The following is a 16695-nucleotide window of genomic DNA, read 5'->3' as shown; positions in this document are numbered from 1 at the left end:
AGAAAGAACATTGTATTTTTGTTTCTCCCTTTTGCATATGTGTTGCCAAGTATTTTATTAGAACCAGACTGGTCAAATAAATCCAAAGTTTGGAATGACCGATGCTTTTGAAATGATCCAGGAGTGCAAACTTTCTTGTTTCAGTGCTTTTATGTGGTTTCCATACAGATACGACCAAATGTGAATCTTGTCCATCCTCTAATTTAGCAGGGATGCACCTAAAGAGATTAACCCACAAATGTAAGTTTACTCACACTCAATGTCCTTCCAAACCTTTATAGCCTTCTTTTTTATGTTGAACGCAAAAGGTGATATTTTGAAGAATGTTAAAACCGGTAACCATTGACTTCCATAGGAAAAACACATACTATGGAAATCAATGGTCACAGATTTGCAGCTTTCGTAAAAAATATTTGTGTTTAACAGAAAAAAGAAAGTCAACCAGGTTTGGAACAATTGAAAGGGGACCAAATGATGACCCAGATTTTCAGTTTGGGGTGAACTATCCCTTTAAAAATAAAGCGTCTGTTATATAGACAGACTGAAATTAAAGGAGCCTCTAGGCAACATGATAGTGAGCTGATTTACTGAAAGATGTGGAGGTGGGAGGAGTTTGTTCATCTAATCCTGTCAGTCACATTGCATGTGTAGCCAGATTGTGAGGGAATTTGAGATTTGAGGGAATTTGTGTTTAACTTATATAGAATTGGGGAAGGCAAAAGACAAATTGTGTACTCAAAGTTTTTAGTGAGTGAGAAGTCCATTTAAGTAAATTTTATCATCCACATTTGCAGACTAAATATACAGAAGGGAATATTTGGTTAAAAATGTTGACTTTTCTACTGTTGACTTCATTTGGACTGAAGACATTTCTAAATATATATATATATATATATATATATATATATATATATATATATATATATAGTGTGTGTGTGTGTGTGTGTGTGTGTGTGTGTGTGTGTGTGTGTATGTATGTATGTATGTATGTATGTATTGTTCCATACAAGAAAGAAATTATACAGATTTTATCACAGACATACTATACAGAATATTTACATTAGTAGTAACTAAATTAGTAACTCCGCTTTTGTTAATTTTATTAATTGTTTTCATATTTTCTGTTTCTGTTTTTATTGTTTTTATTTAACATGCACACCGTTTGAATCATTTAAGTTTCAGTTCAAATTAAAATTTTATTTGTCACATACACAGTTATACATAGTAAGATGTTCAGTGAAATGCTTAAAAACAAACCTAATATACTCCGTAATTATTTAATATCAATATCAAACTAATATCAGTACCAATCTAAATTATGGAGAAATAGTTTTGTTTTTTAAGGTCACGGACCGTTGTAAAAGGACTTCACTGCATATCGTATTGTGTATGACTGTGTAATGTGTATGTGACAAATAAAATTAAAATTTTAATTTGTGTTTTTACTTTTTGGTGTAAAAGGGCTCTATATATTGTATATATTGTATATACTTCACGCCAATTGGTGAAGTTTTTTCCTCGCCGCTGTTGCCACTAGCTTGCATGGTTCAGGATCTGTAGAGCTGCACAACGACCCCCAGTAGTGAATATTAAACCACACTGAACTGAGCTCAACTGAACTGAACTTAAACTTTGAAAAGTGAACTACACTATTTCAATTTACTATGATCTTTTATGTGAAGCTGCTTTGACACAATCTACATTGTAAAAGTGTTATACAAATATTGGTGAATTGAATTGAATTGAATTGAATTGAATATTGTTAAAACATTGTTCATAATAAAAAACACTTTTTTTACACAGAACTCAAAATAATTCTTCCATGGCATCACTTCAGGCAAATCTTCTGATGCAACCTTTATTTTTTAAATATATAATAAAAATAAACTACTAAAATAGAATTATTCATTCATTTTCCTTCGGCTTAGCCACTAATTTATCAGGGGTTGCCACAGCAGAATGAACCTCCAACTAATTGTAAACATATGTTGTAAACAAATGACCTTTCTTAATCTAAGAATTAATAATTTTTTATTTTTTTGGTTAACTGTAATATTATAAAACAGTTACAGTTACATTTTTGTGGGAATCATCCCTTTAGGATATAAGGTTTTGGTTATTCATTAGTCACATAAAAAATAATTAACTCTTACGTTTATTTAAAAGTAGTGATTTAAAAACTTCTTAGTATAATATGTAATAGAGCTAGTATGCATTAAAAAAAGATTTTTGCTGCACTGTAAAACATTTTAAGCCAGTGAACAAAAAAAACATAATCCTTATTTCCTTTTGTTTTTTTCTTGTTTAATCAATTACTCAAAATTTGTTGAACTGACCTAAATTGTCTGAAGTTGAGTGAACAAAAAACTCTTTTGGAAATTGGTACTAAGAAATAATACATCATCAGAACAAACAAACATAGTTCAATTGAAAAAAAAATAAATAAATAAAACAGACAAATGTTAACAAAACATTTATTATACATAGAATTAGAAACAGGACAGGAGAATCAAAACATGGCAGGACAAACAGAAAAAACTGGTTGCTTCATTTGAATTATAGTTTGAGCGTTTGGTTGTCCTTTATTTATTACAGGAATTTGTGATGAAGTTGTTCATGAAAATGAAATATCAAATACATTTGATTTCTCATTTGAGAATGCATTTTGATTTATTATTTGGTCTTTTGAGCCTTTCATTTAACATTTGGGTACTTGTTTTGAAAGTTCGATTTATTATTTGATCTTTTTAGGCATTTGAATTTTCATTTCAATTTTGTTATAAAAAACTTTCATATATACATTTATACATAACTTACATTAAATACAAATTAACAGTCCACATGAGCTAAGCATTTCTTTTTGTAGAGTGAACCAGGTAAATGTGAGGGGAAAATTCATATTATAAATATGAATATATTCTTTCTGCAACTGAGATTAACTCAACCTAAAATAACAAGTTGGCAGAAGCATTATTAGGTGAACTTGCATGAATCCTTTTAACTTAATGAAGAAAATTTAGATTCAGGTTAAGTAAACTTGTTAAATGTAGTTGTACAGACATTTTTACAGATTTTTGCCAAAGCAAAAAAATAAATAAATAAATAAAAAATAATTAATTAAAAAAAAAAAATTCACGTTGGATTTTTACAGTATGCTTGTTCAATCAGCTTACTTAAAATGAGCTAAATAAACTTTTTATAACAAATACAGTTCTGGCAATGGAGTTGAGGATCCAAATATAGTGTCTTTATTAACAAGAGTAGTCAGGCAGGCAATAGTCACAAGCAGGAGCAAATGGTAACAAACGTCAATCCAAAAGAGTAGTCATGTCACAGGTGAAGAGATCAGTATAAACGGCTAACAGCACAGAAAAACAAGACAAGGAAGTGCTACATGATAACAAGACTAAGCAAAGTGTTAGTGTGAGTCAGATGCATATATAGTCCTGTATGTGTGTGTGTGTGTGTGTAATCAGGGGAATCAGGAACTGGTGCGTGTGAGGTGCATGATAGTATATGTAGTCCAGTTCAGTGACAGAAGAGTAATTCTCCAGCAATCTACAAGGATTAGATTATGGGTGATTGAGACAGTTTTATGCTCAATCCACTTGAAATTGTAAATACACAAGGTAACACTTTATTTTGATGGTCCATTTGGGAATTAGTAGACTGTCTGCTTAATTTCTGTTGATACTGCTCCTTCAACAGACATTTACTTATAATCTAATGAGAATTTGTTGGCATGAAGATGCAATGTAACTTAAATTCAACTAACAGACCATCGAAATAAAGTGTGACCAAACAAACTAAGTTAACCTAATTGATTTATGTCAGGACAACATGAATGGATTGTGTGGAACCCAGCATATTTCACAGTGTGAATAATATTAGTTCCTGCATTTGGAATGCGGCTGATATTTAGGTCAAAGTTACACTTTAAGTAAATCATGTTATGAATATATAGATACATTTTTTATATGATAGCATGTAGAAAATTAAAACACCCAAAGCTGCTCCTATTCTCATGTGCATCCCTCAGATACTGTTAATTATAAAGATTGACCTTTTTCTAAATGTATGTAATATGTAATTAATGACATCTCACTGAAGCACAGTGAGGAATGAACCACAGCTAGTATTATTATTATTATTATTATTATTATTATTATTATTATTATTATTATTATTATTATTATTATTATTATTATTATTATTATTACTGCAGTGCTATTTGTTTTTAGAGCATTCACCTTGACAAGGCTTGCATAAAACAAGCCAGTACAGCTCTCGTGGCTGATGTGCTGCTGTATGCATGATGGTAAACTGAGGTTAACCGTATGAGATAAGAGTACAGTTAATTAAGCAATCAAAACATATTAACGCTAAAGAGCTCTTATGGAAAGTTGCATAGCGTAATGTAATTGTTATGGCATTCTCGTCATAACACCATAATTATATATGCTTGATATAAAATTCAGAGGCTAAACAGCTGTGCATTGCATGACTGGAACTGATCCAATATAGTTGAATAGAGAGAAAAGGGGAAAAAAAAACAGTGTAATCTGAGTGACAGGAAAAGAGAAATGTGAAAACTGGTGGATGATTCCTGAAATGTCTGGACTTGTTGCTGTAGCCCAAAGACATGGACACAGACACATGGACACAAACACACAGTACTACCTGCAGGCCAACAACAGGCCCATACCTGCCTGTTTGACACCACTATATGACTTTCAACTTCACATTTGAAAATGGTCATTCATTCTGATCTTATAATTGTTTTTTGATCAGCATGTCATTTTTGTTGTTGTGCCTTAATTACCTCTACACTGTTATTTTAGTATTGGAATACGTTTCACAACAGCTATGCTTATAAAAGATTTTTTGAAAAGTTCTTAAATTATTGAAATACATAATTGTATATTTTTTTTGCTGATAAAAAACATATATATATCATATATATATATATATATATATATATATATATATATATATATATATATATATATATATATATATATATATTTTTTTTTTTTTTTTTTTTTTTTTTTTTTTTTTTTAACTGAATCCTTTCAGCCACCCTCTTTTCCTCTTTGTGCTATTAAAGAAAGATTTTCCAAAAAAAAAAACCCCACAATTTTCCAATATTCGTTGTACTTTTAAGTTTTTACACCTTCACATTTCTTTTTTAATTCATGATACTGGCCTTTTTGACCTTTTGACATTTTCTAACAATTTCTGAGTGACACTATTACACTAACTTAAGTGTGACTTTCGTGATTTATCCACATACACTCACCGGCCACTTTATTAGGTACAGCTTACTAGCACCAGGTTGGACCCTCTTTTGCTTTCAGAACTGCCTTAATCCTTTGTGGCATAAATTCATCAAGATACTGGAATTATTCTTCAGAGATTTTTAGTCCATATTGACATGATAGCATCATACAGTTGCTGCAGATTTGACGGCTGCACATCCATGATGCCAATCTCTCGTTGCAATGTTAGTGTCCCATCAGTGACGATATAGTCATAACGCAGTGTTACAAGTGTGATATTGCATTTATACAACAGTTCGACGGCATAATCGTGAATATAAAAAACAAAATCCTTTTGTACGAGGAGCTACTTTTTTCACCATTCCAAACTGTTTGTATGAAAAGAAATACAGTTCTGTTGTAGACATGCCATGTTGTGTTTGAAGTTAGCATCTTGTGCTCAAACACAAAATGGTGGAAAATGTCAATACTGTTATTGCCAGCACTGTTAGTGGTTTAACAGTAACCTAAACAACAACTACTAACAATCAAATGTTCCTTTTTAGCATCATTTTTCACATTAATGGATTCAGTTTACTGTAAATTATACATTTATCATTCCAAATTAAGAATTAGATTTTTCAACAGGGATGTATTAAACTGATCAAAAATTACAATAGGTCTGTTACAAAAGGTGTTTCATTCATTTATTTTCCTTCAGCTTAGTCCCTTATTTCTCAGGGGTTGCCACAGCAGAATGAACTGACAACAGATGTTTAAAAAATGTAAAAAAAAATTAAAACTTTGCATTCATATAAGAATCGAGGAAATATGTGAATTTAAGCATTTCCAAAGTATTAATCAGGTCATGTTTTCAGCAATCATAATAATCAACCAATCAGCATATTACAATGATAACAAAGGATCAAGTGACTCTGAAGAATGGAGTAAAGATGATGTAAATCATAGGGGCAAAATATTAATTTAAAGATATAAAACTGTTATTTTATATTGTGAAATGTAACCTTTCTCTCTCTTTCTCTTTCTCTCTCTCTCTCTCTCTCGCTGTCTGTCTCTGTGTCTCTGTAGTTCTGGCAGTATGGTGAGTGGGTGGAGGTGGTAGTGGATGACAGGCTGCCTGTGAGAGAGGGCCGTCTGCTTTTTAGCTACTCTCGCACCAGCAACGAGTTCTGGAGCGCCCTGGTGGAGAAAGCTTATGCCAAGTCAGTTCCAGCATATGTGTCCTTGACTGTGTGGATGTGTGACTGTTCATTAGCAGCCATTGTTCCTCTCGGTTTTATTTTTAGAAAAACATCCAGTTGTAAAACCTTTTCAAATGCAGCTGATGGATGTCGAGCAATTAATATAGAAACAATCCAAGCAGTGGAAGCCAATTAGCAGAGTTTGGGTGTGCGTGTGTGTCTGTTCTTAAATGTGAGCTTGAGTGTGAGAGGGGGGTGGGTGAAAGGTGGGAGCTGAAACTGTTTGTCTATGCAATTCAATCCTTAACTCAGAGACATGCCAACTTCATATGAAAACTTAAGTCACTCATTAATTTTCTGTTTGGCTTAGTCCCTTTATTAATCAGGGGTTGCCACAGCGGTATGAACCGCCAACTTATCCAGCATATAACAGCGGATGCCCTTCCAGCTGCAACCCATCACTGGGAAACACCCATACACGCTCATTCACACACATATACACTACGGACAATTTAGCTTACCCAATTCACTTATACTGCATGTCTTTGCACCTGGAGGAAACCCACACGAACATGGGGAGAACATGCAAACTCCACACAGGAATGCCAACTGACCCAGCCGAGGCTCGAACCAGCGACCTTCTTACTGTGAGGCGATGAAGACTTTCTCATTTCAAAAATATTCGAAGGCTCCTTCAAATGTAGCCTCAAAATGTGTCCTTCGATCCCAGGTAACGAAATATACAGCCAGTGGATCCTTCACAGCCCCGAACACCTCAAGATTTATTATGTGCTGATAACGGCAGGACGATTTTTAAAGAAAACTCCAGATTACCATTTTAAACATATGAATTGGATTTCATTTTTTCTTGGATATCTAAAGAGCATGAAATTTCCTACTAATAAATGATTTTATAGACAGTTCACATTTTTATATGTACATGTATGGATCAAAGGAAATATATTTCCAGTTTTTATAAACTTTGTTTTGCCTTCAGATGGCTAAATATTAGTTTTAAATTTACTTTGAGAAAAAGTAATTACAAATTGTATTACAGCTTAATAATAGCAGCTGTTACAGTCGCTAGGTGATGAGATCTGTACTCTGTAGGCTGGGTCGTGTCATTTTAAAATGCTTAAAGGATGAAACATGTGGAACAAGACCCAGTTAATGTTCATACATTATGTTTTTTATGGTGCATTAGAGGTGCAGTATGTAAGTTTGACACACAGTGGTTGAACTAGGTATTACATTCCTGGATCAAAACAAACGCAAGCACAGGTTGCCAGATTGAGGACAGGAGTGAGTGATTTAAACCGTGTTTTATATAAAAGCAACGGCAACAGAACAACAGAAAACTACGACAACGATCACATCAAGTACACCTCATGTGCTTTATTCCGTGTTAAATTCTAACAATGTGAGTTTACATGAGAACATGAGAAGATAGTTCACCTCAATCACATATCTGATATGCTAAATCACATATCAGTGATTCAGCATTTACATTTAATAATGATAAAGAGGGTTAATATGTATTACCGTTAAATAGATTATAACCTTACCATTTTGTGAGTGAGTGCATATTCTGTGCTTCTAAATGATTTTATTTAAATTTCTGTCATGTTTCGTCTTATGCAAACAGCCAAATTGCTTATCACTGCATATTTCGTCACGAAGCGTGTAGTTAGGACACTTGGTTATAATGTAACCTGCCCACCTAATGTTTAGGCTCATAATATTTAGATTATTTGCTTATTAATAACCTCATGTGGAACTCTGAATTTACGTCTCATTTTGGAGTCTGCTACTGTCCACCGGAGGTCGCATTTTGGGCATGGATGCATGCTTTCAGAGCCTTTCTGAATGAATGAAATACGCGGTTTTCTACCAAGGCAACCCGGGCTACTGAAATATAATTGGCTAAACTGGCATTGGGCAGGTTAAAATTACCAAAAAAAAGACAGCGTTCCTGCACGGAAAGCACATTTTCAAAGCAGAATATCAAAATTTAGCATTGTTGTTCAGATAAACAAGAATGTTCACCTTGCATGTTTCTTAAATATCTCCAAACATATTATGGTATTTTTATGCTTCAAAAACGTACATACTGCATCTTTAATTTGCAAAGAGCTGTTTTCTGTTAGTATTGCAAATGAAAATTATCTTTAAGTTAAAACCTACTTCAGACTTTTCTGTGACATTCTGTGCATATATTATTGTCTTTGTATTAATGGATGTTGAGCAATTAAAGGGTTGATTCCCCTCAAAAATGAAAATTATGTTAATAATTAATTAATCACCCTCATGTCGTTCCAATCACCTGAGACCTTCGTTCATCTTCAAAACACAAATTAAGATATTTTAGAAGAAATCCTGGAGCTCTCTCATCCTCTAGAGACAGCAATGTCCAGAGATGTTCAAAGTACAGAAAAAAGAACCAAAAACATTGTCAAAACAGTCCATGTGACATCAATGTTTTAACTGTAATCATACAAAGCTCCAAGATCACTTTTGTATAATAATAATAAAATATCCATTTATTTTAGATAGATAACTAATCATTTAAAATGTAGAAATTGCATTAATTTAAAAGAGATTAAGTAATATAAAAAACAGTAATATAAATAAAAATTATTTAAAAATAGTAGAAATGGTGCATTTCAAGACTTGGTCCACATGGTTGGAATTGCTTTGGTTAGCACGTCTAGTTAGCACATCTGCGCTGGAGTGCATCCATATGAAGTCACAGTTTCAGTGCAGCTTAAAAAATCTCTACATGATCTCAAACAACGTCGAGTTCGACACGATAAGGGAATGTCTCCACTCGCTTAATGGAAAAAAAATGGCACAGATGATGTGTACTGATGTGTAGTTGTTGTAAGGCAAGCATTCGTGGTTGGTTACAATAGCAACTGCGGCGCAGTATGTTGCCAGAAACTACAGTGAAACACCTAGAAAAAAAGGCACTTAGGTAAGGGTGACAGATAAGGAGTTTGTTGCAAAGATCTTAATGAAATCTGTTGCCTCAGGGATTTCCCCCCCTTTAGGGACACTCTTAAGTTAAATTACTGAAGGACTTTCATGCAAGCAGGTGCAGGTGTCAATTGTAAATGACGTCACTTGCAGAGGAAGCGCGGTTGACTGAGAGTGCAAGTTCGAGTGTGCAAGCCTGAAAGTGTAAGTGAAAATGTGCAGCCAGTCTCTTTTGCCAAAATCACTAAATCCGCCCTTGACTGTAGGCAGTATGAGATTTTGCCAAACAACACACAAACATCATTTTGCTCATAGTAAACATGCGCTCTTCTCTGATGTGGAACACATGAGCAAACAAAGTCATGAGGGTGAGTAATTAGTAACAGAATTCACATTTTGGGGTGAACTAACCCTTTAAAATGAAAGCAATCACCTCAGTGGAAGCTAATAAGTAACACCAGTGTGTGTGTTTTTGAAGGCTGATTGGTTCTTACGGCAGTCTGAAGGGCGGGATTATTTCAGAGGGAATGGAGGATTTTACTGGAGGAATTGCGTACTCTCTTCCAGTATCTTCACGACCTCCGCGCATGCTGTGGAAAGCCATCACCGCAGCACTGGCCCGGAACAGCCTGCTAAGCTGCTTCATTCATGTATGAACTCTTACTTACACACACACAAACACACACACACACACGCACACACACACACACACACACACACACACACACACACAAACACACACACACACAGAAACCGTCCTTCATTTTTCAGATAAAATTATTTTATGTTTTTAATTGTCAAAATGTCAGGTTTTACTATCCTTGTTGGGACATTTAGTTCCCACAAAGGAGGCAAAACATGATCCACATAAACATATACAGACACATATATTCTGAGTTTTTTATATAATATTTAATGTTACAGTAGATATAATGATCTAATCCTACCCATAAAACACAAAAACAAATAATTAGCATTTTTTTATTGGTCACAATTTATACTATGATAAGATTTATACTATAAGAATACTATGAATGTTTGTCATAAAGATCCTCAAGTTTCTGTTTTACGAAAATCGTTTTACTCAAATGAAGTGGTAAATTCTCAATAGATGACTATCAGAGCAGCTCTGGACATGAAGTTAATCTTTAGTGGCTTCATAATGTCAGATGACAGATGAGCATTGTGTAGTAGCTGGAATCGTCTGTTTATGCAATTAAAGGGATAGTTCACCCAAAGCTGAAAATTCTGTATTAATTTACTCACCCTTTACTTGATCCAAAGCTGTTTGAAATTTTTTCTTCTGTTGAACATTAAAGCAGATACTTTGAAGAAAGCTTAAAACCTGTACCCATTGGCTTCCATAGTATTCGTTTTTCCTCCAATGGATGTCAATTGGATCAGGTATTTTTTTCCCCAAAATATCTGCTTTTATGTTTAACAGAAGAAAGAAATTCAAACATGTTTGGAAAGAGTGAAAAGTGTATAAATAGTGAGTGCATTTTAATTTGGTGGGTGAACTAACCATTTTAATTCTTTTAATATGCAGAGTTTATATTTAAAAAATTTTTTGAAGCGTAATATATACAGACATTAGTCCATATGTCTATTTAATGAAGTGTTTTGAAAATATAAAACTTTGTTATCCGAGGGTTGGGTTTAGAGGGGTAGGGTTGGGGTACAGGGATATGAATTACAGTACAGAATAAAATAATTATGCCTATAGGATGTCTCCATAAAGTGTGTGTGTGTACTGGTTCTGGTGGTTTATTAGGACACACGTTTGTATATTGGCATGGGTTTGACCAAGAAATTACAATGTTGAGGTTGTTTATGATGATATCTGTTTGATTTCCTAATTAAGAACACTTAAAAATTATACTTACCAGGATCTTTAGACATTCAAAATGTGCTATAGGTTTCCTGTGAGTATTGGGTAAGGCAGTAAAAGGTCACACTTTATTTTGATGGTCCATTTTTTGAATTTAAGGTACATGCCAACTAATTCTCATTAGATTATAAGTAGACTGTTAGGTTGGGGTTTAGGGTTGGGGTTATTGTTAGTTGACTTGTACTTGCAAAGTTTCTAATAGTCAGTTAAATGTCTGTTGAATGAGCAGTATCAGCAGATATTAAGCAGACAGTCTACTAATACTCAAATGGACCATCAAAATAAAGTGTTACCCAGTATAATAAGCAGTTTTTTTAATGTTAAATACATCTATGGAGAGTCCTCCTAAACTACCAAAACTGTCGTGTGTGGGTTTGCATGTGTGTGTGAGCATGTGCGTGTGTGTGAGCATAAAATATAGACTTTGATTACTTACATATTAAACATAGATATGTTGTATTTTGCGTGCAGGCCACCACTGTGAAGGACATTGGCACTGTGACCCCAGAGGGTCTCATCAAAGGTCATGCCTATGCCATCACTGAAACAGGCAAGGTATGAGCATAACGCACACACACATTGTAAGATAATATTCATTCATTTTCCTTTGGCTTAGTCCTTTTATTCATCAAGGGTCGCCACATGTTTTTGTATGTTTTACCTTCTTGTTGTGAAGCAACACTTTTTTTCGTAGTATTAAGAGCATTTTCATAACCTAAAGATCTATTTTCCACTACAAAAACCTATTGTGTAATGAAACGTTTTATGGAATCTCCAATACCGATAAAGAACTATTGCAATAATATATTTAAAATAGCCTTTAGCACAAACCTCTGATTTTTAGTACTCTTGAGCATGTTTGTGTATGTTTAGGTCAAGAAGGCATCTGAAGAGGTCTTTCTGCTGAGACTGCGTAACCCCTGGGGTTTTGTTGAGTACTGTGGACCCTGGAGTGACAAGTGAGAAACACCTCAGTGGTTTATTTTGATCACAAATAGTTCATTTGATAACAGACAAACTGTCATCTGCGCCCTGCACACTAAGCTCAACACAGGTAGACTGTGATGCATCTGAACAGCATCTAGTCTCAGCACTCATGGATGATCTCCAGGAAAACAGCCAGGTCAACATATCTCAGCAGCTAGAAACCCCAGACCCATAGCCTCTGTCAGCAGACACGTTTTCATTGTAACCCTGCTCGCCTCTCTTGAATTTTTCAAAAAAGATGGAGGAACTGGTGTTTGCTGGAACTAAACTCTCACACTCCATTGCTGGAAGCCCCCAGTTAGCAACCAAAAATCAGCCAGCCTCACACTCATCTCTGAGCCCACCTAGTCCCTACACCTAGGAGACGTCTCAAGTCTTTGCGACAGTGCCAGGTCTAAAAAAAACACCTCATCTTCAGCTGGTAAACTTAAAAACTGCCATTGATGTGTCTCGGGTGCCTGCTTAGATAACAGTGTCTTTATCAGATGTTTACAGAATAAGCAGGAACTCTACAGTGTGCCTGTAGCTTCTACGCAGATATGTGTTTTATTACGTTACAGAAAACCAACGATTTCTTCAAGCCGTATAGCAAATCATTTAAATCTGTTGTCTATTAAATTTAGATCTGAGACTATTGAAGGGAAAACAGCTAAAACTGTTACATTAGCACTTTTAAACATCAGATCACTTAACAATAAGTCACTTTTAGTCAATAATTTTATCAACACAACTTGCCTTGATTTTATGCTTTCAAATGAAACTTGGCTAGATGACAGTTGTAGCGCAGCAGTTCTGAATGAAACAGCTCCTTTAAACTTATTTTTGAGTGTTTGTAGAGCTAATAGGGGAGGTGGAGGCATCGCTGCCCTGTTTGAAGATGTTTATGAGTGTAAACAAGTGTCATTTGGTGACTATTTGTCATTTGAATATCAAAGTATAGCACTAAAATGTGCTACTCGCATTTTACTGATCATTATCTATAGATGTCCATAATATTCTCCAACTTTTATTGATGATTTTACAGAGCTGTTATCAGTAGTAACCTCTGAATTTGACTATTTTAGTATTGCTGGGGATTTTAATTCACATTGATAATCCAGAAATCAATGCTGCAAAAGAACTCATGACTATTTTTAACACTTTCGATCTGACTCAGCATGTTTAAGGACCCACACACAATCGTGGACACACTCTTGATCTACTTGTAACTAAGGGTTTACACATTTCATCGACTGTTGTTAAGGATGTTGTCTGATCATTTCAGAATTTTCTTTGATATATTGATTACTCCAGCTATTGAAGACGGATATGTCTCTGTCAGAAAGAGATGCATAAATGAGAACACTAGTGAGCAGTTTATGAAGGCCATAAACTGTGACAGTGCAGAAAAGCTGAGCGTATAGGTAGGAGGACGAAACTATTAGTCCATTATAATATCTATAAAGACAGTCTTCATGCTTTTAGTGTGGAACTAAACACTGCTAGGCAGACTTTCTTTTCAAGCCTTATAAATAGCAACCTAAATAATACTCGTACTCTCTTTGCAATGGTAGAGAGACTCACAACCCCCCCCCCCCCCCACACCTCCAGTAGGATTCCCAGTGAACTTCTCTCTGAAAGCAAATGTAATGAGTTCGCTCATTTCTTTACTGCCAAGATTAATAATATCAGAAAGGCAATCAGTTCATCCAATCAGCCAAGTTGTGCTGATGTCAAACAAGCTCAACCACAACTTAAGAATCAGACATTATGTCTGATTTCATGGCAATTAATGGTAAAATCTTAGAAGAGATTCTGCAAACTATGAAAACATCAACCTGCAGTCTTGACACACTCCCCACATCATTCTTCAAAATGGTGTTTAACTGTTTAGAAATGGATCTTCTAAAAGTGGTAAATGCTTCACTTCTCTCAGGGATTTTCCAAACTCACTTAAAACTGCAGTTGGTAAACCCCTCTTGAAAAAGAGCAACCTAGATAACACCTTTTTGAGCAATTACAGGCCAATCTCAAATCTCCCATTCGTTGGCAAAATTATTAAAAAAGTTGTTCAAGTGGTGTTTAGACAGTTTTCAATCTAGTTTCAGAGCACATCACAGTGCAGTACAGAGAGCTGTCAATCAATGATATCCTCCTGTATACAGATTCGGGCAAACTAACAGTGCTGGTATTGCTTGATCTCAGTGCTGCGATTGACACAGTCATACTTCTGGATAGGCTGGAAAACCGGGTTGGGCTGTCTGGCATGGTCCTCAAATGGTTCAGATCTTACCTTGAAGGGCGAGGTTACTATGTCAGTATAGGTGACCATAGGTCGAGGTGGACACCCATGATATGTGAAGTCCCACAAGGCTCAATTCTGGCACCTCTCCTGTTCAACCTTTATATGGTCCCTCTGAGCCAAATTATGAGAAAGAACCAAATCTTCTACCACAGCAATGCTGATGACAATCAGATCTACTTGGCCTTACTGCCTAATGACTACAGCCCTATTGACACCAGTGCATTGATGAAATGAACAGTTGGATGTGCCAAAACTTTCTTCAGTTAAACAAAGAGAAAACGGAAGTCATTGCATTTGGGAACAGAGATGAGGTTCTCAAGGTGAATGCGTACCTTGGCACTTAGGGTCAAACAACAAAAAATAAGGTCAAGAATCTTGGTGTGATTCTGGTGTCAGATCTGAGTTTCAATAGTCATGTCAAAGCAGTTAGTAAATCAGCATACTATCATCTCAAAAACATTGCAAGAATAAGATGCTCTGTTTTCAGTGAACACTTACAGTAGAGAAACTTGTTCATGCTTTTAGCAGCAGCTGGATGGATTACTGTAATGGTTTCCTCACTGGCCTTCCCAAAAAATCAGTCAAACAGTTGCAGCTCATCCAAAATGCTGTGGCCAGGATTCTGCTCAGAAGCAGAAAATCTGAGTACATCACACCTGTCCTCAGGTCTTTACACAGGCTCCCAGTACATTCAGAATAGATTTTAAAGTATTACTTCTTGTCTATAAATCACTAAATGGTCTAGGAGCTCAATACATTACAGATATACTCACTAAATACAAACCTAATAGATCACTCAGATCATTAGGATCAAATAAACTAGAAATTCCAAGAGTTCAGTCAAAGCAGAGTGAATTGGCTTTCAGCTACCATGCCCTTCGCTGCTGGAATCAACTTTCAGAAATGATCAGATGTGCTCCAACATTAGGCACATTCAAATCAAGACTGAAAACACATCTGTTTAGCTGTGCCTTTACTGAATGAGCACTGTGCGATGTCCGACAGATCGCACTATTGTGTCTTTCTTTTCTTTTTCATTCTTTTATAACCTGTTTTAACAGGTTTTAAATCTGTTTTAAATCTGTTTTATCTATTTTAATCTGTTTTTATCTGTTTTTAATCTTTGTCATTATTTGTTTTTATTTTCTTATACTTGTCTTTTTTCATTATTATTCTTGTTTATGTAAAGCACTTTGAATTGCCACTGTGTTTGAAGTGTGCTATATAAATTAACTTGCCTTGCCTTACCTTAATTTTAACCTCACAAAATAGACTCACATTTGTGTGTGTATGCAGGTGTAAAGACTGGGACTTCGTAGACAATACTGAGAAGACGAAACTTGAATTGGCCAAAGTTGAAGATGGAGAATTCTGGTGGGTGATGTAAAAAAGTATGCTTAACGGCTTTGCACACTTGAAATTGTTAACCCTGTGTCATCCTAACCCTAGATAAAAGGACCCAGAATGGGTCTGTAAAAAGTAGTGATTTTTAAATTTACTATGACTTGTATTTCATTGCAGACAATCATTTAATGTGTTCCTCATGATCTTTATTGTTTGTTGTGTGTTTTGTTTTTTCAAATTAAACATGTATTCCAATTTTGGTTATTGCAACACATTTTTATTCCTTAAAACTTAAAAGGCGTTTAGGGAGTGAAGAAACCAAGTGATGAAGTGTTTCCGGTGTAATTTTGACCCATTCTTCCGGCAAACAATTCTTAAGGTGGGCAACGGTACGGGATCTTCCTTGTCGCATTTTGCGCTTCAAAATGCACCACACAGACAGGTCGGGACTGCAGGCAGGCCAGTCAAGTACCTGTATCCTCTTCCTCCGCAGCCAGGACTTTGTAATGTGTGCAGAAATTGTTTTTTCATTGTCTAGTTTAACTCTGCATGGGCATCCCTGAAAAAGGTGCCAGCACAGAAGTGCAAGTTACTTTTGCCAAGGGCACTGACACAACCCCATACCACATGGAGTTGTTGCTGGTAACAGTCTGCATCCATTTCTCTCATAAAATACCTGAAATGCTGATTCATCTGACAACAGTACACATTTCCACAGATGCCTCCGAGCCCCGAGAAGTCGATGGGGCTTTT

At 35.3% G+C, this 16695-nt stretch overlaps 1 protein-coding gene across 1 annotated transcript in view; it reads left to right on the top strand.

Moving 5' to 3' along the window:
- capn12 (calpain 12) overlaps positions 1–16695 on the top strand; it is a 60946-nt gene that overhangs the window by 10180 nt on the left and 34071 nt on the right. The window contains 5 exon segments of the mRNA XM_056478064.1: positions 6348–6481; positions 9915–10086; positions 11799–11882; positions 12201–12286; positions 15895–15972. Coding sequence (XP_056334039.1) covers positions 6348–6481; positions 9915–10086; positions 11799–11882; positions 12201–12286; positions 15895–15972 — 554 coding nt within the window.

The sequence above is a fragment of the Danio aesculapii genome, chromosome 18, assembly GCF_903798145.1.
Source record: "Danio aesculapii chromosome 18, fDanAes4.1, whole genome shotgun sequence".
NCBI lineage: Eukaryota > Metazoa > Chordata > Actinopteri > Cypriniformes > Danionidae > Danio > Danio aesculapii.
Note: the sequence above shows the minus strand (reverse complement) of the source record. Positions and strands in the feature narration are given on the sequence as shown.